The sequence below is a fragment of the Microcaecilia unicolor genome, chromosome 5 (assembly GCF_901765095.1).
Source record: "Microcaecilia unicolor chromosome 5, aMicUni1.1, whole genome shotgun sequence".
In the NCBI taxonomy this organism is placed as follows: domain Eukaryota; kingdom Metazoa; phylum Chordata; class Amphibia; order Gymnophiona; family Siphonopidae; genus Microcaecilia; species Microcaecilia unicolor.
The window spans coordinates 142,781,707-142,807,305 of NC_044035.1; the positions used below are offsets into that span (position 1 = coordinate 142,781,707).

Sequence of the window (25,599 nt, forward strand, 5' to 3'; positions counted from 1 at the left end):
CCCAAGAAAAAAATAAAGGGCGATCCTAACCGAAGACAAGGCCTAAATGTGGCCTAGTGACACTGAAAAAGACAGTAAACTTAAAAAATAACTAAAAAATAAGGGAAGGGAAAAGGAAAAAAACCTGAACACGAGAAAAGAAGAAAAAACACAGCGTAAACACCGCCAAAAAGCACTCAAGCTGTCTCTCGAACCAGGCTGTGAGGAGCAGAGAAAAAAATAGCGTCCACTCCCCACCACGGTAGAAAAAGAACTGGCAGTCCCGTGCTTCAAAGCTGTTTTCAGCTTGATATAAGCTCCGAACTGGGCAAAGCGGCTCATGTTACCCACTTGTGAGAATTATAGGCCTGCTTGTCCTCAGAGGAAAGAGGTAAACTTAAGAGTAACATCAGATATACTTTTTCACAGCAAGGGTGGTGGATGCCTGGAATGCCTTCCCAGTGGATGTGGGAGACACAAAATCAGTGATGGAATTCAAAAGCCAAGAAGATCCCTATAGCAAAAGGATGCGATCAAAGCAAAAAGCAAAACTTAAATGACCTTCATACTTCAAACAAAGGCAAAGAGGAATGTAACTTGCATAGAGTAGCAGTACATTTCTAGCCACCTTAGCAGGTAGACTACACAGACCATAGTGGTCTTTAGCTGCTGTCGTTTACTATAACAACCGATAAAAGGCCAAACGGTCAATACAATCTGCCCATACACATCAGATAAAAAGCTCCATAATCTATTCCTCTTCCTCAGAGAACCACTGTACAGAATAAAATGTCCTCCTGAAGAAGCATTTCCTACTGAAATGTACCTTTGCATAATCCATTAATACTGTCTGTGCAACTCTACGGGAAATGTGTTAGGAGACAGCGCAATTCCCTTGAAGTCACAGCACTGGTTTAACGTTCACTCTGGCCAGTCTGAAGTGTATAAGAATAGTTAAAATCGGTCTTACTTTTGACAGCAGTGTTGAGGCCCTCATTCTGGTCTCTTCCATCCCTCCAACATCAGCTGGGCTGATATTTTCCAACAATTTGGTCAACAGTGGAAACATTACCTGATAGTTCAATGACAGAGAGGAAGTGAGACACATAAAGGGATCAAGGCCGTATTAGTGATCTTTATGAAACAGAATATTCATCATGGGAAAAATATGAATGTCCTAAATAAGTATCTTTTCCAAGACCCAAACATCATAGCTTCTAGCTGTAACATTCCTCTAAGGGCTAGATTCAGTAAATGGTGCCTAAAGATAGGTGCTGGGATACAGGGTGCTGAGCACAACTTCTACAACGGCAGTTCCATGTAGAAGGTAAAATTATGTATAATCATACCTGATAATTTTCTTTCCATTAATCATAGCTGATCAATCCATAGACTGGTGGGTTGTGTCCATCTACCAGCAGGTGGAGATAGAGAGCAAACTTTTGCCTCCCTATATGTGGTCATGTGCTGCCGGAAACTCCTCAGTATGTCGATATCAAAGCTCCATCCGCAGGACTCAGCACTTAGAGAATTACACCCACAAAGGGACACTCTGCCCAGCTCACCACCGCCGAAACAGGGGAGGGGAAGTAACCCAGCTCATCCCCACACAAGTGGGGGAGGGGAATCCGTCCAGCTCATCCCCGCCGAGCGGGGGAGGGACACCACACCCGCCGATGCGGGGGGATCTGGCTTATCCTGCAACCGCAACCGCGGGAGGAGCTGACTGACCCTAACACCGCCGAAGCGGGAGGGGTACAAAGCTGCCCTACAGCCGCACGAAGCGGGAGGGAGTGCCGGCAGAATTTAAATCTCAATCCAGCCCCGTAAAACGGAGGGGAGAGGAATGCAGCAGCTCACTGTAACACAAACTCGTCTCAACTCTTGAAGAATCCAAGTGAAGGAAGAACTTGAACACGAAGTCTTTCTGAAGTAACTGAAGACTAAACTTGAACCTGAAATGCAACCAGAATAAAAACAGTACAGATATCTGGGAGGGGCTATGGATTGATCAGCTATGATTAATGGAAAGAAAATTATCAGGTATGATTATACATAATTTTACCTTCCATATCATCAAGCTGATCAATCCATAGACTGGTGGGATGTACCGAAGCAGTACTCACCCAGGGCGGGACATAGAAATCCCTGACCTCAACACTGAAGCTCCAAACCGGGCCTCCGCCCGTGCAGCCACAGTCAAACGGTAATGCTTGGAGAATGTATGAGCCGAAGCCCAAGTTGCCGCCTTGCATATCTCTTCCAAGGAGACGGATCCGGCCTCTGCCATCGAGGCCGCCTGAGCTCTCGTGGAGTGAGCCTTCAGCTGGATAGGCGGCACCTTCCCCGCGGCCACACAAGCCGCTGCAATAGCTTCCTTGACCCATCTTGCCACTGTAGGCTTAGCAGCCTGCAGACCCTTACGAGGACCTGCAAACAGGACAAACAGATGATCCGATTTCCGGAAATCATTGGTCACTTCCAAGTATCTGATGATGACTCGTCTCACATCCAGATATTTAAGAGCAGAGTACTCCTCTGGGTAGTCCTCCCTACGAAAGGAAGGGAGACAGAGCTGCTGATTCACATGGAAGCGAGAAACAATCTTGGGCAGAAAGGAAGGCACTGTGCGAATAGTCACTCCTGCCTCAGTGAACTGCAGAAAAGGCTCTCGACAAGAGAGCGCCTGGAGCTCGGAAACTCTTCTGGCTGAAGTGATAGCCACCAAAAAGACTGCTTTCAACGTCAGGTCTTTCAGAGATGCCCTCGACAAGGGTTCAAAAGGCGGCTTCTGCAATGCTCTTAGCACCAGGTTGAGATTCCACGCAGGCACCACTGAGTGCAGAGGAGGGCGCAGGTGATTAACTCCCTTGAGAAAGCGCACCACATCTGGCTGTGAAGCCAGGGAAGCACCCTTCAGGCGGCCCCTGAAGCAAGCCAGAGCCGCTACCTGGACTTTAAGGGAACTGAGCGACAGGCCTTTCTCCAGACCTTCTTGCAGGAACGCCAACACTGAAGAAATTGGAGCAGTGAAGGGAGAAAGTGAGCCTGCTTCACACCACGCTGCAAAGATACGCCAAACCCTGGCGTAAGCAGTAGAAGTAGAGCGCTTCCTCGCTCTCAGCATAGTGGTGATGACCTTGTCTGAGAAGCCCTTCTTCCTCAGACGCTGCCGCTCAATAGCCAGGCCGTAAGCCCAAAGGGGGAGGGATCCTCCATCACCACGGGACCCTGATGTAACAGGCCCTGCTCCACTGGCAGCCGCAGAGGATCGTCGACTGAGAGCCTGATCAAGTCCGCATACCAGGGACGTCTGGGCCAATCCGGACCCACCAGGATTACCCTGCCGGGATGCTTTGCCACCCGGTCTAGCACCCTGCCCAACATGGGCCAGGGCGGGAACACATAGAGGAGCTCTTGTGTCGGCCACTGTTGGAGAAGAGCATCTACTCCCAGGGATCGAGGGTCCCGTCCTCTGCTGAAGAAGCGCGGCACTTGGCAATTGGCCGATGACGCCATCAGATCTAGGCTCGGCTGGCCCCAGCGCTTCGTGATGTCCAAGAACGCCTGAGCAGATAGCTGCCACTCTCCGGGCTCCAAGGTATGGCGACTGAGAAAGTCCGCCTTGACATTCATGACTCCGGCAATGTGGGCCGCTGAAAGCTGCTCCAGGTTCGCCTCCGCCCACTGGCAAAGATTCATAGCCTCCTTGGCTAGAGGGGCGCTCTTGGTACCTCCCTGGCGGTTGACATAGGCCACGGCCGTGGCATTGTCCGACAGGACCCGTACAGGCTTCCACACCAGTACCGGGATGAACTCCAAAAGCGCCAACTGAATGGCTCTGAGTTCCAGGAGGTTGATAGACCACTTTGCCTCTGCAGGAGACCAGAGCCCCTGCACTGTCCTTCCCAAGCAGTGGGCTCCCCAGCCCGACAAAGAGGCGTCCGTCGAGACGACAATCCACTCTGGGGTCACCAGAGGCATTCCCGCAGACAATTTGTCTGTCTGCATCCACCAGCTCAGCGCCTTGCGCACTGCTGGGTCCAAGGCAAGTCGCACAGCATAATCCTCCGACATCGGAGTCCAGCGCTGCAGCAGAGAGTGTTGAAGTGGTCTCATATGAGCCCTGGCCCAGGGCACTACTTCCATCGTGGCCGTCATAGAGCCCAACAGCTGCACATAGTCCCAAGCCCGAAGAGGAGAGGCTACCAGGAACTGGTCCACCTGAGCCTGAAGTTTGACAATCCGATTGTCTGGCAGGAACACTCTGCCCACTTGGGTGTCGAATCGAACTCCCAGGTACTCCAGGGACTGAGTCGGGCGCAGCTGGCTCTTCTCCCAGTTGATGATCCATCCCAGGGAGCTCAAAAGAGCAACTACCCGGTCCACAGCTTTGCCGCACTCTGCATAAGAGGGGGCTCGGATCAACCAGTCGTCCAGATAAGGATGGACTTGTACCCCTTCCTTTCGCAGGAAGGCCGCGATGACCACCATTACTTTGGAAAAGGTCCGCGGAGCAGTAGCCAACCCGAATGGGAGGGCTCTGAACTGGAAGTGTCGTCCCAGGACTGCAAAACGCAGAAAGCGTTGATGAGGCGGCCAGATGGGAATATGCAGGTACGCTTCCTTGATGTCCAAGGAAGCCAAGAACTCTCCTGCCTTCACTGCCGCTATAACAGAGCGGAGAGTCTCCATGCGAAAGTGCCGTACTTTCAAGGCCCGATTGACCCCTTTGCGGTCGAGGATAGGCCGGACAGAACCTCCTTTCTTTGGTACCACAAAGTAAATGGAGTAACGTCCCTTGCCAAGCTGACTTTCTGGCACAGGAACGACCGCGCCCAGGCGGATCAGATTGTCCAAGGTCTGCTGCACTGCCACAGCTTTGACCGGAGACTTGCAGGGAGAGAGTACAAACCCGTCTTTTAAGGGTCGGCAGAACTCTAGCTTGTAGCCGTCTCTGATGACTTCCAGCACCCACGCGTCTGAAGTTATGGTGGTCCACTCGCCCAGAAACGAGGACAGCCGTCCTCCAATCTGCACTGGGGAGTGGACCAAGGCCCCGTCATTGGGTACGAGACCCTGGGGGAGGACCGGAGTGAGCACCTCCGGGACGGCGGTCTCTGCGAAAGGAATGCTGCTTGGGGGAGAAATTCCTCTTGAAGGAAGAGGGGGCAGAGGAACCTGACTTGCCCGGGCGGTACCGACGGGCTTCCTGCAACCGTCCTCTGGAGGTACCGGGACGAGTACTAGCCCGAGCCCTGACCTCTGGTAACTTCTTGCCCTTAGACGTGCCGAGATCGGTCACGATTTTGTCCAGCTCGACCCCAAAGAGCAGCTTGCCTTTAAAAGGCAATCTAGCCAGGCGGGATTTAGAGGCGTGGTCAGCAGACCAATGTTTCAGCCAAAGCCACCGCCGCGCAGAGATTGTCTGAGCCATGCCTTTCGCTGAGGCCCTCAAGACATCATACAGCAAGTCTGCCAAATAGGCTAAGCCCGATTCCAGGGCCGGCCAATCAGCCCTCAAGGAATGATCCGAGGGGGAAGCCCGCTGCACCATAGTCAGGCACGCCCTGGCCACATAGGAGCCGCAAACTGAGGCCTGCAAACTTAAAGCAGCCGCCTCAAAGGACGACCTTAAGGCCGCCTCCAATCTTCCGTCTTGGGCGTCCTTTAGGGCCGTGCCACCTTCCACCGGCAATGCCGTTTTCTTAGTCACCGCAGTGATTAAAGAATCCACGGTAGGCCACAGATAGGCCTCACGTTCACTCACAGCCAAAGGATAGAGGCGGGACATAGCCCTAGCCACTTTAAGGCTCGCTTCCGGGACATCCCATTGAGCCGAAATTAAGGTGTGCATGGCATCATGCACGTGGAAGGTTCTAGGCGGGCGCTTCGTCCCCAGCATAATGGCAGAGCCAACAGGGGCTGAGGGAGAGACGTCCTCCGGAGAGGAAATCTTCAAAGTGTCCATGGCCTGTAGCAACAGGTTGGGCAAATCCTCTGGGCTAAAAAGCCGCGCTGCAGAGGAGTCATCCGCTCCATCCGAGCGGGGATCCGTCTCCTCCAAGGAATCCGCAAAGGACCGTTGGGAGACCTCAGACACGCTGCCCTCATCTACATCAGAGGAGACAAAGTCCTCCAAGGCCTGGGAATCAACCCGAGGGCGTTTACCTCTGGGAACCTCAACCTCTTTACCAGACGAGGGAGCAGGGGCAGCGTTTGCATGAGGAAAGCCTGATGCAGCAGCAAAACAAACTCGGGGGAGAAACCCCCCAGACTGTGCACTTCCGCAGCCTGGGCAACAGCCCTAGACGCACCCTCAACCGGCGCTCGCAAGAGCGGGGGAGAGACATGCTGCGCGTCCAAAATGGCGTACGGCGCGACACTCTGCGAAGGAGCCGCGCGGGAAAAACGGCGCTTAACTTTAGCCGCTTTTGTGCCGTCGCCCAAATTAAGGGCGTTCATGGCATTAATGTCTCCAACCTCAAGGGCGGCCCACGAAGAAGCCGTCCGAGCCGCGTGGCCGGCCAAGATGGCGGAGGCGAGGAGCGGGGGATGGGCGTTTATGGCGGGAAAAACCGCCACGCCGGAGGAAGGACCGGGACATTCATCGGTCACGAAACTGTCACCCAAAAAGGGCGAATCAGGCTGTAAGCCCCCCGCATCCCCCTAGAAGCGCTCAAGCGATCCGGGGAGCGACCCTTTGCGCCCTCGCCCTCCGACGCCATATGCCACGAGGAGAAGAATCGGGGAACCCCCTGCCCGCTATAAAAAGGTAAAAATTACCTGCTGTCCGCTCCGAGCTGTAACGAACTGGTGTCCCAGTGAGTAGCTGCAATGAACGTTTAAATAAACGTCGAAATAAACGCCTTTAAGGACGTTTAAAACTTTTTTTTTTTTTTTTTTAAACGGAGCCAGCGGGAGGGGGGAGAAAAGGAGGGACCTGGCACCACCAGGTTTGCACTTGCTCAAAAGAGCCCTCAACCCCAGGCACTCAACAAAACCTAAGAATTAGGCTTGGAGGCCTAGCCAGAGCTGCTGCTGTGTGTGACCACCACCTGCTGAGATAGAGAACATACTGAGGAGTTTCCGGCAGCACATGACCACATATAGGGAGGCAAAAGTTTGCTCTCTATCTCCACCTGCTGGTAGATGGACACAACCCACCAGTCTATGGATTGATCAGCTTGATGATATGGAACTGCCATTACAGAATACTAGCTTTAGTTTTCATTCTCGTGCTCAACTTTAGTTGTGAGCATTTATGCCAGCCAAAGGAATTTTGGTACATAAATGCAAGTATTCTATAAAACTGAAGCTAATTGCTGGGCATGCCCATGACCTGCCAGCCGCCCCCGCCCCCCCCCCCCCCCCCCCCCCCCCATGGCCACGCTCCCTTAGGAGATTCATGCTGTAGAAATTAGGCGTGTGTATAGAATAGGCATGCAGATCAGTTATGTGCATAACTCCTAATTAGTGCTAATTAGCACTTAAGACCAATTATTGATAGTTATTGCCAATTAAGCCAATAACTGCACACCCAACTGTGCGTCTACCTTTAGGTGCCATTTATAGAAAAGGGAGTGACTAACAGCAGCTTTAGCACATCAAGAAATTGATACGCCTGTTGGAAAATGGGACCAAACACAGTATGGTCAGTTTTCAGCAGGGCAGTCTCCACATAAAGATAAGCATTTGACTTATATGATTATCTTTATGCTGACTTCCATTTAAGTAGGCGTGCTGAATATGCGATCCTAAATTTAAACAGGTAAGTCATCTGTTTAAAATAGATAACCTAACAGGGTAGTGGCTGAATATTTGTGCTATCTGGAAAAGTTTAAGCCATATCCCCTAGGTCGCCTCTAATCCTTTCCCTTTAAATCTATATAGATTTGGTCCGACATCAAGATGTTCCGCCAATATGTGAACTGCCCCCCCCCCCACTCAAAAAAAAATGACTATGTGATTAACTCCAAAGTTGACTGCAAAAATCCTTTTGAATATTTACCTCATTGTTGTTATGGCCATTCAACAGTTTAATGAACCACCAGTCCTTCACTGGAGGAATAGTAAAACTAAATCAACTTCAAGGCCTTTCATGTCTGGCAGACCTTGCTATTTAGCTCCTGAACATATGGCTATATGCATACATGCAAGAGAGAAATCTCTGTTTACGAGACCTACAAGTAAATCTTCACAGAGCTTGCCTAGGACATGTACTGCATTTAGACACCAAAGGATAACAAAATTTTACTAACCCCCCCCCCCCAAAAAAAAAAACCCCACTAACCACTTTTTTTTTGGCTAATCTACTAAACAGACCCCATCATTGTCCTACTGTCTAGCACACAAAAATATGCACAAAATTAACCACCTATTCTAATGCATGTTCTTCTAAACCAGTCTCCTCCTCTCTGATCTCTATCCAATCTATATTTTTTCATTGTTCAAACTACATCCCAAGCACAAGTTTAGTTTTATTATCAAAATATCCACACTGATACATGCAAAGAACCCCCCCACATGAATCATCCTATAGTTACCCTTTCAAAATCTTTTTTATATTCCAGACACATCATGTTACAAACAGAATGCAAATCAGTTATTTCACATAGCAAAACAATCAAATAAATTACCTTAAAAACAAAAAGACACTAGTCACATCGAAGAAATACATTTCACAGATTTGTTTATAATCAAACTTTGTAGTGCTAAATTACTCCGTATACCACCCAAACTCTTCAAAGCACCTCTAATACGACCTTACCTAATACCTTCTAACTAATTCCTCTTCTACCTCCAGTTTATTACCGACTGTATCTAAGATTATGTAATGTCTATACCATATTAACACCCTGTAAGCCACATTGAGCCTGCAAAAAGGTGGGATAATGTGGGGTATAAATGCAATAAATAATAATAATAATAAATAAATCAAAACATTTAGGTAAGTAAAACTACTTAATTATTTCTACAACCAAAACAGCAAACCACAGGTCAGTAAACTTTTCATTACTAAAAAAACTCCTCCAAAACTTTGCGACAGAAGTGGAATCAGTTGCATGATGCTCTATTCTCACAGAGCAGTTTGGCTGGGAACCCACTCATTAACTCGCACACTTTGTTAATTTATGTCTTTGGTGCCTCACAAAGCATAACCTCAAGTATATATGAAAAACTAACAAAACACATAAAACAGATTATTGCTATTTAATACTTAAATTAAATCTATCCTGACAGTACTGGTGAGATTAACCATAGAATTAAAATCTTAACCATTCGTATAAACCCAAGTTCAAAAGTATCTAGAAGAAAAAAACAGTACATTTTCTAAAAGTTAACCTTTCACCAATGTACAGGTTTTTGTACTAGAACTAAGAAATTAATTTTTATTGCAAATCACTATGGCTGCTCTTCTCAGAAGTGAAACTAATTTTGAAATATAACATCAAGCTAAGAAAGTAACACTTAAAATAGCAATACTGGATGGTGAGAAAAGTACCAGTCTTCCAGCATCTTCTTTCTCTGAACTCATTATCTATTCTTATTTTTTTTCTAAGCATTTTATAAAAATGTATCTATTTATAGAGTTTGACATCAGTCTTCAAAGAATACTTGAGAGGGATAACAAGATACACATGGGAATACTTGAGGGATAACAACACAAAAATTACACATCGCATGGTATAAGCAAGGAAAAATATGAATAAATACAACTCTGAATAAAACAATTGTAATTTGATATACCACCTTTCAATTAAACATCAAGTCCACAATAATGGAGAGGGGGGGGGGGGGGGTTCCAAGGAAAGAAAATCCGTGAGATGAAAATTACATGTAAAAACAACAAACAAAGGGGCCCTTTTACTAAAGCTTAGCGCACACTGGCATTAGTATGTGCTAAATGCCAGGTGGCCCATAGGTATAAATAAGAACATGCAGCATTTAGCGCATGCCAATTCTGTTAGAACTCACTAAGCTTTAGTAAAATGGCCCCAAAGACTAGGCTAATTAAACCTATGTAGAGATTTAAAAAAAAAAAAAGCAAACCCCAAGCATCCACTGGAAAAGCACACCACCAGTGAAACATCTGTTCTAAGCGACTTTCTTGCAACTAGAATACTTTCAGCCACAAAGGGTCACAAAAATATAATTAGTATACTCAAACTCTGTCAAACATTTACTCAGAAGTTTCAAAAAAACATTTCTGCTCCAAGGGTTGACCTGAATGCTGTTCTTAGACTTTATTTTTGAAATGCTTAAGCATTGTTCAGTGGAAAATGTATTTGGGTATATTCTGATATGCATAAAAAAACACAGGAGAGAAGGAAGGCTTTTCTACATTGAGACAGGACACTAAGAATGTTGGGGTTATTCTTGTAAATATTTAGTTCATTTTGCTGGACTGAAATATGCATTTTTTTTTCCAGAACAGTTGAAGGCCTTCCTAGATTTAAAGGGTTAATACTCAGAGGGAGAGTTTTTTTTTTTTTTTTAATTTCAGAACGCACATGTTTGGAGGCAATTCTCTGAGTCAATAGATGTTGTGGTAAGTCATTAAATATATAATTTAGTCCATTAGTCAACACCCCACTAACAGAGTTCTGAATATTTTTAACTTAGTGATAATTTACCTTTTAACCCTATGTCTACTATGTATATACGAGATTTCTGAATTTCTATGGCATTTTATTTATTTTTATTGTTATTATAATTTATTTTAAAAACATATACATTTTATAAAATGACTAAATGAGAAACATATTTGTTTTTTAGTTAAGATTACATATGCTTACTATATGTCTCCTTTATATAATGTATGGCATATAAATATGACACAATCATACGTTCTTTGCAGTACATAAGTAATGCCACACTGGGAAAAGACCAAGGGTCCATCAAGCCCAGCATCCTGTCCACGACAGCGGCCAATCCAGGCCAAGGGCACCTGGAAAGCTTCCCAAACGTACAAACATTCTATACATGTTATTCCTGGAATTGTGGGTTTTTCCCAAGTCCATTTTATAGTGGTTTATGGACTTGTCCTTTAGGAAACAGTCTAACCCCCTTTTAAACTCTGCCAAGCTAACCGCCTTCACCACGTTCTCCGGCAACGAATTCCAGAATTTAATTACGCGCTGGGTGAAAAAAATTTTTCTTTGATTTGTTTTAAATTTGCTACACTGTAGTTTCATCGCATGCCCCCTAGTCCTAGTATTTGTCAAAAGCGTGAACAGACGCTTCACATCCACCTGTTCCACTCCACTCATTATTTTATATACCTCTATCATGTCTTCCCTCAGCCGTCTCTTTTCCAAGCTGAAAAGCCCTAGCCTCCTTAGTCTTTCTTCATAGGGAAGTCATCCCATCCCCGCTATCATTTTAGTCGCCCTTCGCTGCACCTTTTCCAAGTCTACTATATCGTTCTTGAGATGCGGCGACCAGAACTGAACACAATACTCAAGGTGCGGTCGCACCATGGAGCGATACAACAGCATTATAACATCCTGACACCTGTTTTCCATACCTTTCCTAATAATACCCAACATTCTATTCACTTTCCTAGCCGCAGCAGCACACTGAGCAGAAGGTTTCAGTGTATTATCAACGACGACACCCAGATCCATTTCTTGGTCCGTAACTCCTAACGTGGAACCTTGCATGACCTAGCTATAATTCGGGTTCTTTTTTCCCACATGCATCACCTTGCACTTGCTCACATTAAACAGCATCTGCCATTTAGACACCCAGTCTCCCAGTCTCGTAAGGTCCTTATGTAATTTTTCACAGTCCTCTCGCGAATTAATGACTTTGAATAACTTTGTGTCATCAGCAAATTTAATTACCTCGCTAGTTACTCCCATCTCTAAATCATTTATAAATATATTAAAAACCAGTGGTCCTAGCACAGACCACTGAGGAACCCCACTAACTACCCTTCTCCATTGTGAATACTGCTCATTTAACCCCACTCTGTTTCCTATCCTTCAATCAGTTTTTAAGCCACAATAGGACATTTCCTCCTATCCCATGACCCTCCAATTTCCTCTGTAGCCTTTCATGAGGTACCTTGTCAAACGCCTTTTGAAAATCCAGATACACAATATCAACTGGCTCCCCTTTGTCCACATGTTTGTTTACTCCTTCAAAGAATTGAAGTAAATTGGTCAGGCAAGATTTCCCCACACTAAAGCCGTGCTGACTTGGTCTCAGTAATCCATGTCCTTGGATGTGCTCTGTAATTTTGTTTTTAATAATGGCCTCTACCATTTTCCCCGGCATCAATGTCAGACTCACCGGTCTATAATTTACCGGATCTCCCCTGGAACCTTTTTTAAAAATCGGTGGGACTGCTGCGCGACGAACTGCCCACAGATGAAAGGGTTGGCGAGTCCTTTGATTAGCGCCGGCGAATGAGCGTCAACGCTCTTGGACCTGGAAAAAACAATTCCATCACTCCCGAATTATTCAACCACCATGTCCAAAGGAGTGGAGGAGTGAGTTAGAGGCATATGCTGAAACGGAGGATGTTTACAGCAGAACCCAAATCAGCGGAACCACTCCTAAACACCTAAGAGAAATCAACTTGGAGTTTTTGGCTCCCATGGAGGTTACATTGAATACCATTTGGAAGGCGCTTCGGGACCTAACGGTGGCAGTTAATAATTTTGTTTCCAGTATAATTTTATTAGAGAGTTACATGGACAATTTAACTGAACCCTTTGAGAGTGAAAAATTGATATAGCAAATGATTCTACACGAGCAAGAAGTGGTTATAATTTTGAAAATGACCTTCATACTTCAAACAAAGACAAGGAGACTAAAATAGATCCTACACTGCCTGAAGCAGGTGTTCCTTGAACCGAAACACGGACCGTGTTGGGTGCTTTATGCAAGTTATTTAATAAAACATCTCCAGCATAATGTCCCGAGTTGGTTTGTCTATTAGTCAGTCTCTATTCCTATTGGTCTGTTCTACTTATCGTGGAGGCTTCTCCTGTTTTTTCGTTCCTGGGCACTAGAGTTGCCAACTTTTTGAAAGAGAAAAAAACCCGTCATCTGATGCATCCATACTCTGTCCCTACCCCACCCCATGCTCCACCTCTACCTCACTCCCAATTATTTCAATAAGGGTAGCAGTGCAGGCTTCAGTGGCCAATTGAGAGGTAAGGGATGTACAAGAGACTACACTCTTCTACAGCCCCATTGAGCTATGGTCCTCCAACACACATATGGTATTGAAGCCAAATACATTTCGCATCCAGAGAACCTCCTGGCCTTCCACTAACAATGGATGCAGAGCAGAGCAACAACATTTCCCCATAAAACTCACCATAAAAACAAATTTTGGTAGTCTCAATAATAGACATATTGTAAAGTAATTAAAAAAAATCTATAAACAAAAAGTCACTCAGAATCTAGAGCAAATCTACTATTCCAGCACTAACTTCCAAAACAAGGATCCTACCTATGAAAAGGTAGTGCCCTAAATATTACAGTGCGTCCCTAAAATATCGATACATCTATCAAGAAAACTGAACAAGCCAAATTACTACATAATACTTCATAGAAACAGAATACCTAGGGGTCACACACAAATGCCAAATACAGAATAAGTGACCACAAACTCTATAAATATAAATTAAACCCCAAGAAGCCAGTCCTTGCATTTAGTACAACACTAGAGAAACAAGAAAGAAAGGAATTTCCTCTTGTGCAAAATATAAAAATAGTGCATGTCAGGGATGGTGTTTGGGGGGAGGGTGCAACTAGGGCAACTGTGCTTGGCTCTCTGGCCAGAGAGAGTTCCAAGCCTGCCAGATGCTGAAGAAGGTGCAACCTGGTAATGGGCTTTGGGGTCCTCTCCCAGATTTCTTCCCTGGGCCCCAGCCATGTCTGACATATGCCTAATCTGGCATATTCTAATCACAAAATAGAAAATAAAAATAATTTTTTTGTACCTTTTTGTTGTCTGGTCATTTTATTTTTCAAATCATATTGGTCCCAGTCTCTGGTTTCTGCTTCCCTCTGTCTTGCCTGTCCATTTGATATTTCTTTTATCTCCATATCCACCATCCATCTCCCATCTCAGTATCCATATATTTCCTTGTCCAGCATCTCCCTTTTGTTCATATCCCCGCATCCATCAAAATTCCTTCGTGCACCTATGTACTCCATGCCCAGCATCTCCCTCCTATGTTTCTATTTTCCCCCTTGTCTGGTATCTCCCCTCTGTGTCCACTGTATCTCTATTCCCATATCTTCTTCCTCCCCGTGTCCACTGTATTTCTATTCCCATATCTCCCTCCCCATCCCCATGTCTGGCACTGCCCCTCTGTGTCCATATGCCACCCCAATACAGCACCTCACCTGAGTCCCTGTCCCCTTGCTCCCACCCAGTGCCAATCACTCCCTTCTGTTTATACCTAAGTCCCCTTTTTCCCTCCCCCATACCAATGTGTCCTTCCTCCTCTCTGACACCACCCCAACCAGCTCCTCTACTTCTCTCTTCCCTCCCCCTTATGCATCTGGTTCATTCTCCCACTGTGGGTTCAGCATTTGACCTCCTCTTCCTTTATCTCCTTGGTACAAAATCCCTCCCCCTCCCATAGGTCCAGCACCTCTCTTCCTTCGTTCCAGCCCCCCTTGCAGGTCCACCACTCCCCCTTCCCTCCAGCCCTCCCCTGCATATCCAGCACCTCTCTCCCTTTGTTCCAGCCCCCTTGCATGCCCAACACCTCTCTCCCTTCCCTCCCACCCACATAACCAGCAACTTTCTCCCTTCCCTCCCCTCGCAGTTCCACATCTCTATCCCTTCCCTCACAGTTCCACATCTCTGTCCCTTTCCTCCAGCACATCTTTACATGCCCAGCGCCTCTCTCTCTTCCCTCCAACATCCTGCCCGCATGCATGTCCAGTGCCTCTTCCCTTCCCTCCAAACCCCATGTCCTGTACACCACTTTGCTTTGAGCAGTATAGCAAATTTTAATAAACTATAATAAACGGTATTGGCTTCCTATAAAGGAGCGAGCTTTATTTAAATCGCTAATTCTAGCATTGAAGACTTTTCATAATCATAAACCAGATTTGAAAGACAAAATTTCATTGCATACTCCTAATTGATTTTTATAAGAAAAATGAGATGGAGATCAAAAGCCTTTAGGATTACTGACTTATAATTATGGAATAAATTACTGAGTTGAGATTGGAACCCAATTTGTTACTATTCAGGAAGAAATTGATTTTTTTTCCCTTCAGCATTATAGTTATTTTGATTGTAATATGATAATTTTGTTGCATTATGGGGTTCATTTTCGAAACAGAAAACCATTCAAAAAATGGCACAAAGCAGCAGATGGAGTTTTTTCGCAAAAGAGTCCAAATCCCTAATTTGAAACTCATTTTAAAGACCTTTTTTTATGCAGTTCATCTAAATCAAGGGGGCATGTTGGCGGCATTTTTTTGGTGGGACTAGAGCAGGGTTACGATTTGGACATTTTTCCACAATAATGGAATATTGTAAAAGCGTCCAGGGCAAAAAAATAGGAATTTTTAGCCAGACCTGTTTCAATAATGACTAAGTGCCAAAAAAGTGCCAAAACTGACCAGAAAACTACTTTATGGATAAAGGCATGACCCCCCTTAATTCCCCAGTTGTCACTAACCCCCTTCCACTCTCCAAGAGATGAAAGTGATACATACCAGGCACTATGACAGCTGCAGATATAATGGCCACTCCTCTTAGAGTAGCAAGCAGGTCCCCGGAGTAGCTTAGTAGTCAGCATAGTGGACTGTAGAGAAGGGGACCCAGGCCCATATCCCACTCTAACTAGTACACTTGTGGTAGAAAGTGTGAGCACTCCAAAAATCACAAAATACCTACTGAACCTATTTATAGGTGACAACTGCAGGCATAAGGGCTATTGTACAGTTGGGTACAGTACATTTTTTGCTATTCTGGGAGGGCTCACCATACAATATAAGGGATTATGATGTGATGTGTACCTGGGACCTTTTATGTGAACGGTCAGTGCAGTGACCCCTAGGTTGCCCCACTGCTCTGCCGGAATGTCTATGTGGCCAGTCTAGTAAGACTGCTGGCCCCCGACATCCCCATGGCTTGTGTTTATGCGTTTTTCCCTTGGATGTTTTTTGTTTGAAAATGGCCCTTAAAGAAAGCCACACTGAGCCCAAAAATGTCTAAAATAGGGCAATTTTTGAACCAAAAAGATAGACTTTGTCTGGTTCGAGAATGACCATGGTTGGCACTGATTCTTGCAAAATATCCAAAATTGGATTTGGATGTCATATCAAAAATGCCCCTCTATGTTTCTTAGTTGATTTTTATCATGTTTCAATCTTTTAGTGTTTTAAGTATAACAGTCCTCAGATGGAGAAACAGGCAGAGACTAAAATGGAAGCAGCAAAATTTGATTGATTTTGGCATATAGTCTGTGTCAGGGGTCAGATGGGGTGGGGGTCCCTCAGATGCAAGGTGCCCAACAATAGAGGTACAGATATGACCAACAAATTGTTGCATTCAATCCTTAAGTGCTAGGTAATTTGCTGGTCATTTCTGTTGTTAGGAACCTTGCATCCGAGAGACAACCATCTGACCCCAACGCAAGCTCTATGCCAAAACACAGGCAGTGTCGAGTTCAATAAAATTTGGTTTCTCCCAGTGGCGTTCCTAGCCTGGCTGACACCCGGGGTGGATCGCCGATGCGCCCCCCCCCCTCGGCGAAACTACACCCCCCCCCCCCGGTGCAGCACAACCCCCCCCCCCTTGCGGGGGGGGGGGGGGGGTGCCGCCCGCCTCATAGCTCTGAGTCCACTCGTTCCCTCCCTACTGCTCCCTCTGCCCCGGAACAGGAAGTAACCTGTTCCGCACAGAGAGAACAGCAGGGAGGGAACGAGCGGACTTGGAGCCAACAGGCGCGCGGCACCCCCCCCCCCCCCCCCCAGCGGCATGCACCTGGGGCGGACCGCCCCCACCTTGGTACGCCACTGGTTTCTCCCATTTTGGTCTCCATCTGAAGTTCAAAACACTGTTTCCTTTGGCACACTATCTTTGTGTTCTTGACTCACTTTGGTCTGCTTGTTCTTTGTTATAAGTATAAAACATTTTGAATAATATTTTATCAGGAAAATGATATAGAAAACTCAATAAACATATAAAAACAACTACTGGTTTATATTCAGACTTGAAGAAGAGAGGAAAGTCCTGGTAGCAGAACCTGCACTTTCAGTTGTAAAACAATGGTTAGAGTTTATCATTTACCTTATTGAAACAGGATTCCCATGCAAGAGCATCCAGTGTCTGCAGGTCATGAACTAGTAATGCTCTCTGGAGGTAGGTGAGGGCTTGCATCCTGACCTGTCGCCGGGCATCACAGCACAGCCATGCAATTCCTGAATTTACAGTATGAAGATAAATTATAGAAAAGCACGTTAGAGACTATCATATAGGAGAAAACAAGGTAGGTAGAAATTCATACTATATGGAAAAAATACCCTTCAGTAGGTATTAGTAATATTGTACATGATGCAACCAACCGGCCCACCCAGTTGTCCATTAATCCTGTCCACACTATCACAGATGTATACCAGCTGCCAATTACAAAGTGCACTTGCTTCTAATTTAGAGAGTTATTGTCAGCATCTTCTATTGTACCCCACCCTTTTGGGTAACTGAGTACATATGGTCCCCTTTTTCTAGCTTACACCAAGCACACTTCCCCTTTCAAGTTTATCCGAAGTCTTGCTATACTGCTTAGGGGCGAACCATCAAAGCCATTTACAAGCAAAACTAACATTACAAGCATGCACTAAACAGGAGAGAACAACATTTCCAACTACAACGCCCCACAATAATCCAAACACCCACCAACACTATCATAGCTGTTTCCTGAACATCCAGTCCCTTATGTTCCCTTGTCTTTCCAGGTGGCTTCCCACTACTTCCAACTTGCTGCATCAATAGGTAAACATAAGACGTGCATAACTAAAGTGATTCCACTTTTGCAGGACTTCTAGCTCTAATTAATACCGTTTTTGCAGCCTGCCAGACAGCTTCAGCTGCTACTTAATTTTACTATTGTAGGGGGTTTTCCTGCTATCTTACCTTTGCTGGTTTGTGGCCTGAACCACCTTTGCTGAACCAATATGGATTTTGCAGCCTGAGGCCTCAATACAACATGAACCAGCTTTTCTACAAAGGAAAACTACTTTTTGGCACAGCTGTGCTGGTGACTTCACCCAAGGACATGTTGTCTATGTGCACTAGCCTTCTGGGAAGGAAGGTGTGAAAGAGAGTGCTTATTATGAAACAAAAAAGTAATATCTCACGGTATCGTGAGGGTTTTTACCTCCTTTTATTTTGTGGCTGTGAAGGAGAGTGCCTCACAGAGACAAAGTCTCCGGTAACATCTGTGAACCATGGAGGGGAGTATTGATAAGCTGTACTGACTGATAAGCTGTTCTCGCTGGATGCCCACAAGACCCCTCATTGTTATGACCTGGACAGATAGACAGACGAAGCGTGATTGGTTCATGATGGTCCATTTGTGAGGCTGAAGGACTTTGCTCAGTTTGTCTGCTACAGCATTCTCTTTGCAGACTAGGTAAACAGTTCTTATAGAGATGTTTCAAGAAGTTGTCCCAAGTCCATATCTGGATTGCTTGTCGACAGAGATGGTAAGAAGTTGTTATAATGCTTTTTAGCTTTCTAATTTTGCTGTTGTATAGTTGTTCAATTCTCTATTACAAAGAATTTCAATCAACAAATTAATAAAAAAACCCAAACATATCGTAGGGAGGGGTTAAAGTGGCATAAAGGAGAATAGGATTCTTTACAGACACGGGTCCAGACTATTTAAGACTATGTTTAAGATGTAATATTGCTAGCAGTTTTGTTGGGGGAGGGGGGAAGGGGGGTAGGGGTTAGGGAGGGACGAGTGGATGAAGGCCCTTGCATGGGCTGTTATGAGCGGGTTGTGCTTTTGGTTATATTCACTGTTTAAATATGTGTTTGCTGTGTATGCTAATAAATAAAAACATTTAAAGTTAAAAAAAACAAACCCCAAACAAACCTGTTCCTCCTTGTTTGTTCAGGTAATACATCGCTACCTGGTTGTCTGTGTGAACAAATATTACCTGAGTGAGGATACGGTCCTTGCAGGTTTTGAGAGCGTTCCAAACTGCTTGCAATTCCAGGAGTTTGATATGATGTCATTTCTCTCATGATGACCAAGAACCCTGTGTGTGGAGACTGTCGAGGCATGCTCCCCAACCTGTCATGGAGGCATTTGTGGTGAGGACCTTGTGATATGGAAGGAGTCAGAACAGAAGTCCCCAGGTGAGATTCTAGGACATCTTCCATCACTGTAGAGACAGTAGCGTAACTGTGGAATGATTCAAATATGAACTGATAGTAATCCCATGGCTTGGGAATACAGAGTGTCCACTGCGGAATTCAGAAGTGGAGATGAGCCAGTGGTGTTACATGGATTGTTGAAGTCATGCGACTGAGTAGGCAGAGCATCTGAAGAGCAGATACTTGGGTGGACTTGAATATCTGAGTGGTGAGATGCAGTATGTTGTGTGCCCTCTGTTGAGGAAGGAAGGCCTGTCCCTGAGTAGCACTGAGAAGAGCCCCTATCAACTCTAAGGTCTGAACCAGTTGAAGATGTGATTTTGGGTAATTTATCACACAACCGAGGTGTTCTTATGACGAACAGAAAGGAGGCGTTTGCTGAATCCTAGGAGGCTGCCTTGATTAGAAGAATACGCAGCCAAGCGGAGAACTCGAACGCCCAATGGGAAAAAACAAGTATAAGTGAGAGTGGGATGTTTGACCACGGAAATACAAATCCTGGAGGCAAGAAACTTAAAAAACTTGTTTATTGATGAAAAGACTCGACACAACTGTTGTGTTTCGGCCGTCAGGCCTGCATCAGGAGTCTTGCTCAATAATGTGTTGTTTACTGAGTCTCAGACACCAGAAGAACAGCTGATATGTGCAGTAGGTACCTACTGCACATATCAGCTGTTATTCCGGCGTGAAATTTTGTGAGTGTCAGATTTATCCTTTCTTTGAATTGAGCTATTTGGAGGAGGAGTGATTGTCTACTTTAGAGCAGATGGATCAAGGTTCCTTGCAAAGTATGGTTGATGGATGGTATGTAACACTGACAGAGTCTTTGGATAGGATAGAACCTTGTAGAACTGTAAAGTAAATAGTTTGGTTGAATTTTCCCCTTGGAAAAATTCAGCTGTTGTCAGCAATTTTCAAATGTTGCTAATAGTTAGTGAAAGATTGTGGAGAAAATCTGGAGATCTTGATGATTTTGATTCATATAAGATTTATTTGTAGGAGTATATTGCTGATTGTGAGCAAGCGAAAACGACAATTTCTGGTGCTTTAAATAAGCAACAAGAATTGTTTCGTACAGTTCATTTTTTTGACTCAGGATAAGATGATTAGTATTGTGAACAGTGCTCTGACAGCTTCTGATTTTGGTGATTATTTTTGTGGAAAAGTGCAATCTGTTTTAAACCAAATGTCTCCCTATCAGTAGTGGGGCTACAGTTGGAAACAGATGTTGAGGTACCTGCATGGGACATGTTTAGAACAATTGATGCTTCAGAGCTGCTTTGTGTGATTAAAGCTTTGGGGCCTACTAGGGCCTTCTTGGAACAGTGTTATCTTACAGGGATTAAGTGATAAGGTTGTTCAGTATTAGGCAATATAGTGAATAGGTCTTTGAGTGAGGGTTGCTTGCCTGATTGTTTGAAAAGGGCTACTGTTAAGCCATTCTTGAATAAGTAAAATTTAGATCCCGAGGTTTTGGTGAATTATAGGCCTATTTCTGTACTACCTGTATTGGCCAAAGTTGTAGAAAAGGTTGTTTTGAATCAGTTTATGAATTTTGTGGAAGCAAACCAATCGTTGGATGAGGAACAATATGGTTTTCGTAAAGGACATAGTTGCGTGTAGATTCAAGTTTGACATTGTCGGGTTCTCAGAGTTTGTGAGCCTTTGGACCACTGCCGAGGAGCGGCAGAGGCAGGCAAGACCACCCTGGATCTGGATACAGGGAAGAGCAGAACTGGAACTCTGGACTGGAGTAGTAACTGAGGCAGGCATCGAGAACAGGCAGAACAGGAACAGCTTCACCTGCGCTTGACCACTGTTCCTCAGGAGTTGAGCTCCTAAGTGCGGATGGCCGGCAGGACTTGCAGGACAAAGCAGGAACTGAAGATCCAGAGGACCCACATGAGGGGGCCTCTGGGATACATGAGGGAAGCTAGGCTAAATACTAGACTAGGACTGAAAGCTGCACGCAGCCACTAAGCCAGAAACACAAGACAGACTAAGGAGACAAGACGTACACAAGGCTTGACAGGAGCTAGGATATACATGCAAGCTAGGCAGAACGGGGTTCAGGATATACACTCAGGATATACACACTAGCTAGGCAGAGACAGGATTGAAGATATACACTCAGGAGATTCAAGCAAGCTTGGCAGAAACAGGACTCAGGAGATGCAAACAGGCTAGGCAGAACCAGGCAGAGGAAGTAACCAGGAGCTAGCAGATTCTTTGGGGCTGGCAGCAGATAATGGAGAAAACCTGGAGCTAACAGAGTCTTTGGGCAGGCGGCAGGCAGAAGAATAAACCAGGAGCTAACAGAGTCTTTGGGCAGGCAGCAGATAATAGAATAAACCAGGGATAGCAGAGTCTTGGGGCTGGCAGCAGACAATAGAATAAACCAGGAGCTAACCGAGTCTTGGGGCAGGCAGCAGACAGAGGAATAAATCAGGGATAATAGAGTCTGAAGCTTCAGCAGCTCCAAACACAGACAGAGAGAAAATGGCTGAAGCTTCAGACTCCAAACGCAGAGCAAGGCAATGGAAGGACTAGCAGTCCAGAGACACAAAACAGAAGGGCAAAAGCCCACACAGAAGGACTAGCAATCCACAGATACAAAGCAGAACGGCAGTGCCCACACAGGACTGGCAGCCCACAGACACAAATAGCAGATGGGCAAGAGCCCCAGAGAAAGGCTAAGTAGCAGCGCAACAGTGCACTCAATAACCTGACGACCTTTTGGCATAACACTATGCAAAGGCCCTGAATGCAAGCACAGCACTTCCTTATGAAGGCTCTCACTGATGATGTCACCTACTGCACGACAGGAGCAGGGAACACACTCACATCAAGGAGAGGCTTGGAACACATAGGAAGTGAACACACAGGAAGGACAAGCAGGAGCCATCTTGGAAACTGGAACAGAATAAGCGGGAGCCATCTTAGATGCTGGCTCCTCAGAGAGGCATAGTCCACACAGGTGAGGTCTAGTGAAGCAATCAGAACACAGAGACAGGGACAAAACTAACACAGAAACAGACAGAAGCCAGCACAGATGCTGACCCCCAGAAATAAGGTAAGTTTGAGGGTGGTCACGACCACAGACGTGACAGACATATTGTTTGGTATCTTTGGATATTTAATCCGCTTTTGACACTGTAAACTAGAGAGTCTTGCTGGATAGGTTTTATGCAGTAGAGGTGAGGAGTACAGTTTATGATTGGTCTGTATCTTATCTTTCTGGACGGACTATGCAGGTGAAATGGGAAGATTCTGTGTCACAGGTTTGGGCAGTGGATGTAGGAGTCTCTCAGGGATCTGCCTTATCGGCATTGCTATTTAATTTGCATTTAGTTCCACTTTGTGAGTTATTGTACGAGTTGCAGGTTGAGTACAACCTATATGCAGATGATATACAATTCTTTTCCCCTGTGGACAAAGATTTTTCTGTAGGATGAGAGAAATTGGTTTTGTTTTTGAAAAAAATAAAGACGTGGAAGCAAGCCAATTATTTTTCCCTGAATTTATTTTTTGATAACTGGATCAAATAAGGAAATGGTTTAGAATCCTGTTGTGTTTCAGGGGATGTAGATCCCAGTTAAGAACCAGATTACAAGCTTGAGTGTTGTTACTGATTCATGGTTGTCTATGGAAGCGCATATCTCAAGACTGGTACAAACGTGGTTTTTTCAGTTGGAAGTACTGAGTAAGTTAAAACCATTATTGCTGAAGTATGATTTTCAGATTGTGGTTCAGAGTTTAGTGCTTACAAAATTAAGAGTACTGTAATAGCCTTTTATTGGGTATTACAGGGGCCAGAATTCCTGCGTTACAGGTGGTTCAACATGCTGCTGTATGCATTATTTTGGTTTAGAAGATTTTGAATCTGTTACGGATGCAATGAAAGCTCTTCATTGGTTGCCAATTGTATATAGAGATCGTTTTCAATTGCAAACTTTGGTTTTTAAGACTTTACATGATTCAGTTCCTGTATATTTTAGGAAGGAGTGGCCTAGTGGTTAGGGTGGTGGACTTTGGTCCTGGTGAACTGAGGAACTGAGTTTGATTCCCACTTCAGGCACAGGCAGCTCCTTGTGACTCTGGGCAAGTCACTTAACCCTCCATTGCCCCACGTAAGCCGCATTGAGCCTGCCATGAGTGGGAAAGCGCGGGGTACAAGTGTAACAAAAAGGTATTGCAGTATTACAAACCTAAGCGAGTATTACACTCTGAAAATACACAGTGTTTGATTGTCTCATCATTGCTGTTAAATGTACATCTGTTATAGCAAAGGCTGCATTATCTTATGCTGGCCCTAGTGAGTAGAATGATTTACCACTTCGACTTTGTCTGCTGCAGAAGTTTGACATTTTTAAGAAACAGCTTAAGGCACTCTTGTTTGCACAGGTATACTTAGTGTTCTAATCCAGTATTTTTGTATCTTATGAAGACAAGAGTTATATTCCAATTATGCTTTTGTACGTGATTTTGTCATTTTATTATATTTGTTTTTCTTGTAAACCTCCTAGTTAATAGGTGGGCCATAAATATTTTAAATAAATAAATACACTTCTTAAAGATACTTGGGCACCCTCATTGACATGGAGGGAAAAATGGCCGACGCTAGGTGAAAAGGTTCTGTGTCCCAGGGGTTTTTTCTGCATTAAGTTTCAGCCAAAATGCGTCCGCCCATGAATGCATGATCTGGAGACTTTGGTTGATGTCATTGGAAATTTCCTTTAGATCTTGTTTAAATGGGATGTAAATCATTACGTCGTTCGTGTATATGTATGGGTTGAGGTTATGTTTTGATAGTAGTTTGGCTAAGGGTCTCATCATTAGGTTGAATAGAGTCGGCGAGAGGGAAGATCCCTGTGGGACTCCGCATTCAGGTATCCATGTGGCTGAAGTAATCGAGTTAGATGTCACTTGGTATGATTGTGTGATTAGGAATCCCTTGAACCAGTTGAGAACGTTACCTCCAATTCCGAAGTACTCAAGGATATGTAGTAATATTCCGTGATCAACCATGTCGAAAGCGCTTGACATGTCAAATTGTAGAAGTAGTATGTTCTTTCCCGTTGCGATCATTTGTTTGAGTTTGGTCATGAGAGTGACTAGTGCTGTTTCAGTACTGTGGTTAGACCGGAATCCTGACTAGGAGTCATGGAGTATTGAGTGTTTATTTAAATAGTTTGTGAGTTGTTTGGTCATTAACCCTTCCGTTAGTTTGGTTATTAAGGGAATGGATGCTACTGGCCTGTAGTTGGTTAGTTCACTGGCACTTTTCTTTGCGTCTTTGGGTATGGGGGTGAGTAAAATGTTTCCTTTCCCCTTCGGGAAGAGTCCATTTTGTAACATATAGTTCAAGTGTTTCGTAATGTCTGTTATGAATTGTTGAGGAGCAAATGTCATAAGGTTGTTTGGGCATATGTCTAGTTTGCAGTGAGATTTGGCAAATTTTTTGAGCGTTTGGGAGATGATATCCTCTGACAGTGTCTCGAAATTGGTCCAGGTTCTATCTGCTGGGTAAATGCCAGGGTCTGGATCTAGACAGTCAAGAATTTCATCATAGTCGATGGTACTGACAGGTATCTTACGTCGCAGTTGTATGATTTTCTCGTTGAAGTATCTCGCGAGATTATCTGCTCCCGGTGCGTCTTTGCTATTGGTTGTGACTGGTGTAGTATCTAGTAGTTTATTCACGAGTTGGAAAAGTTTATGTGTGTCCTTGTAGTTTGGTCCAATTACAGTTTTGTAATATAATCTTTTGGTTTGTCTTATGGTGTATTTGTATTTTCTTTGAAGTTGTTTAAAAGAATATTATGATCAACAGAATCAAAGACACTGGATAGATCAAATTGAAGTATCAGTATTTTGTTGTCGAAACTTAATTCTCTCCTAAAGTTAGCTAAGAGGGTAGTAAGCACAGTATCTGTACTGTAAGAGGGCCTAAAACCAGATTGTGAACTATGCAAAATCGCATGAATCTGGAGATGCTCCATAAGTTGGTCCATGACAAGTCCCTCCATTACTTTAACAAGAGGAGGAATTAAGGCTACTGGTCTATAGTTGGAAACTAAACTTAGGCTAGTTTGGGTATTTTTAGGTATAGGAGTCAAAATAATATTGCCATTGTCAGAGGAAAAGACACCTTGAGACAACATCAAAGTAAGATCTGAGTGCAAATGATGTAAGAATAAATCAGAAGCTGACTTGTGGAGATAAGTAGGGCACATAACAAG

The 25,599-nt window shown here is 44.8% G+C and overlaps 1 protein-coding gene across 1 annotated transcript in view; it reads right to left on the reverse strand.

Annotated features, from left to right (window-relative positions):
* GBF1 (golgi brefeldin A resistant guanine nucleotide exchange factor 1) overlaps nt 1-25,599 on the reverse strand; it is a 573,313-nt gene that overhangs the window by 57,007 nt on the left and 490,707 nt on the right. The window contains 2 exon segments of the mRNA XM_030203372.1: nt 950-1,051; nt 17,264-17,394. Coding sequence (XP_030059232.1) covers nt 950-1,051; nt 17,264-17,394 — 233 coding nt within the window.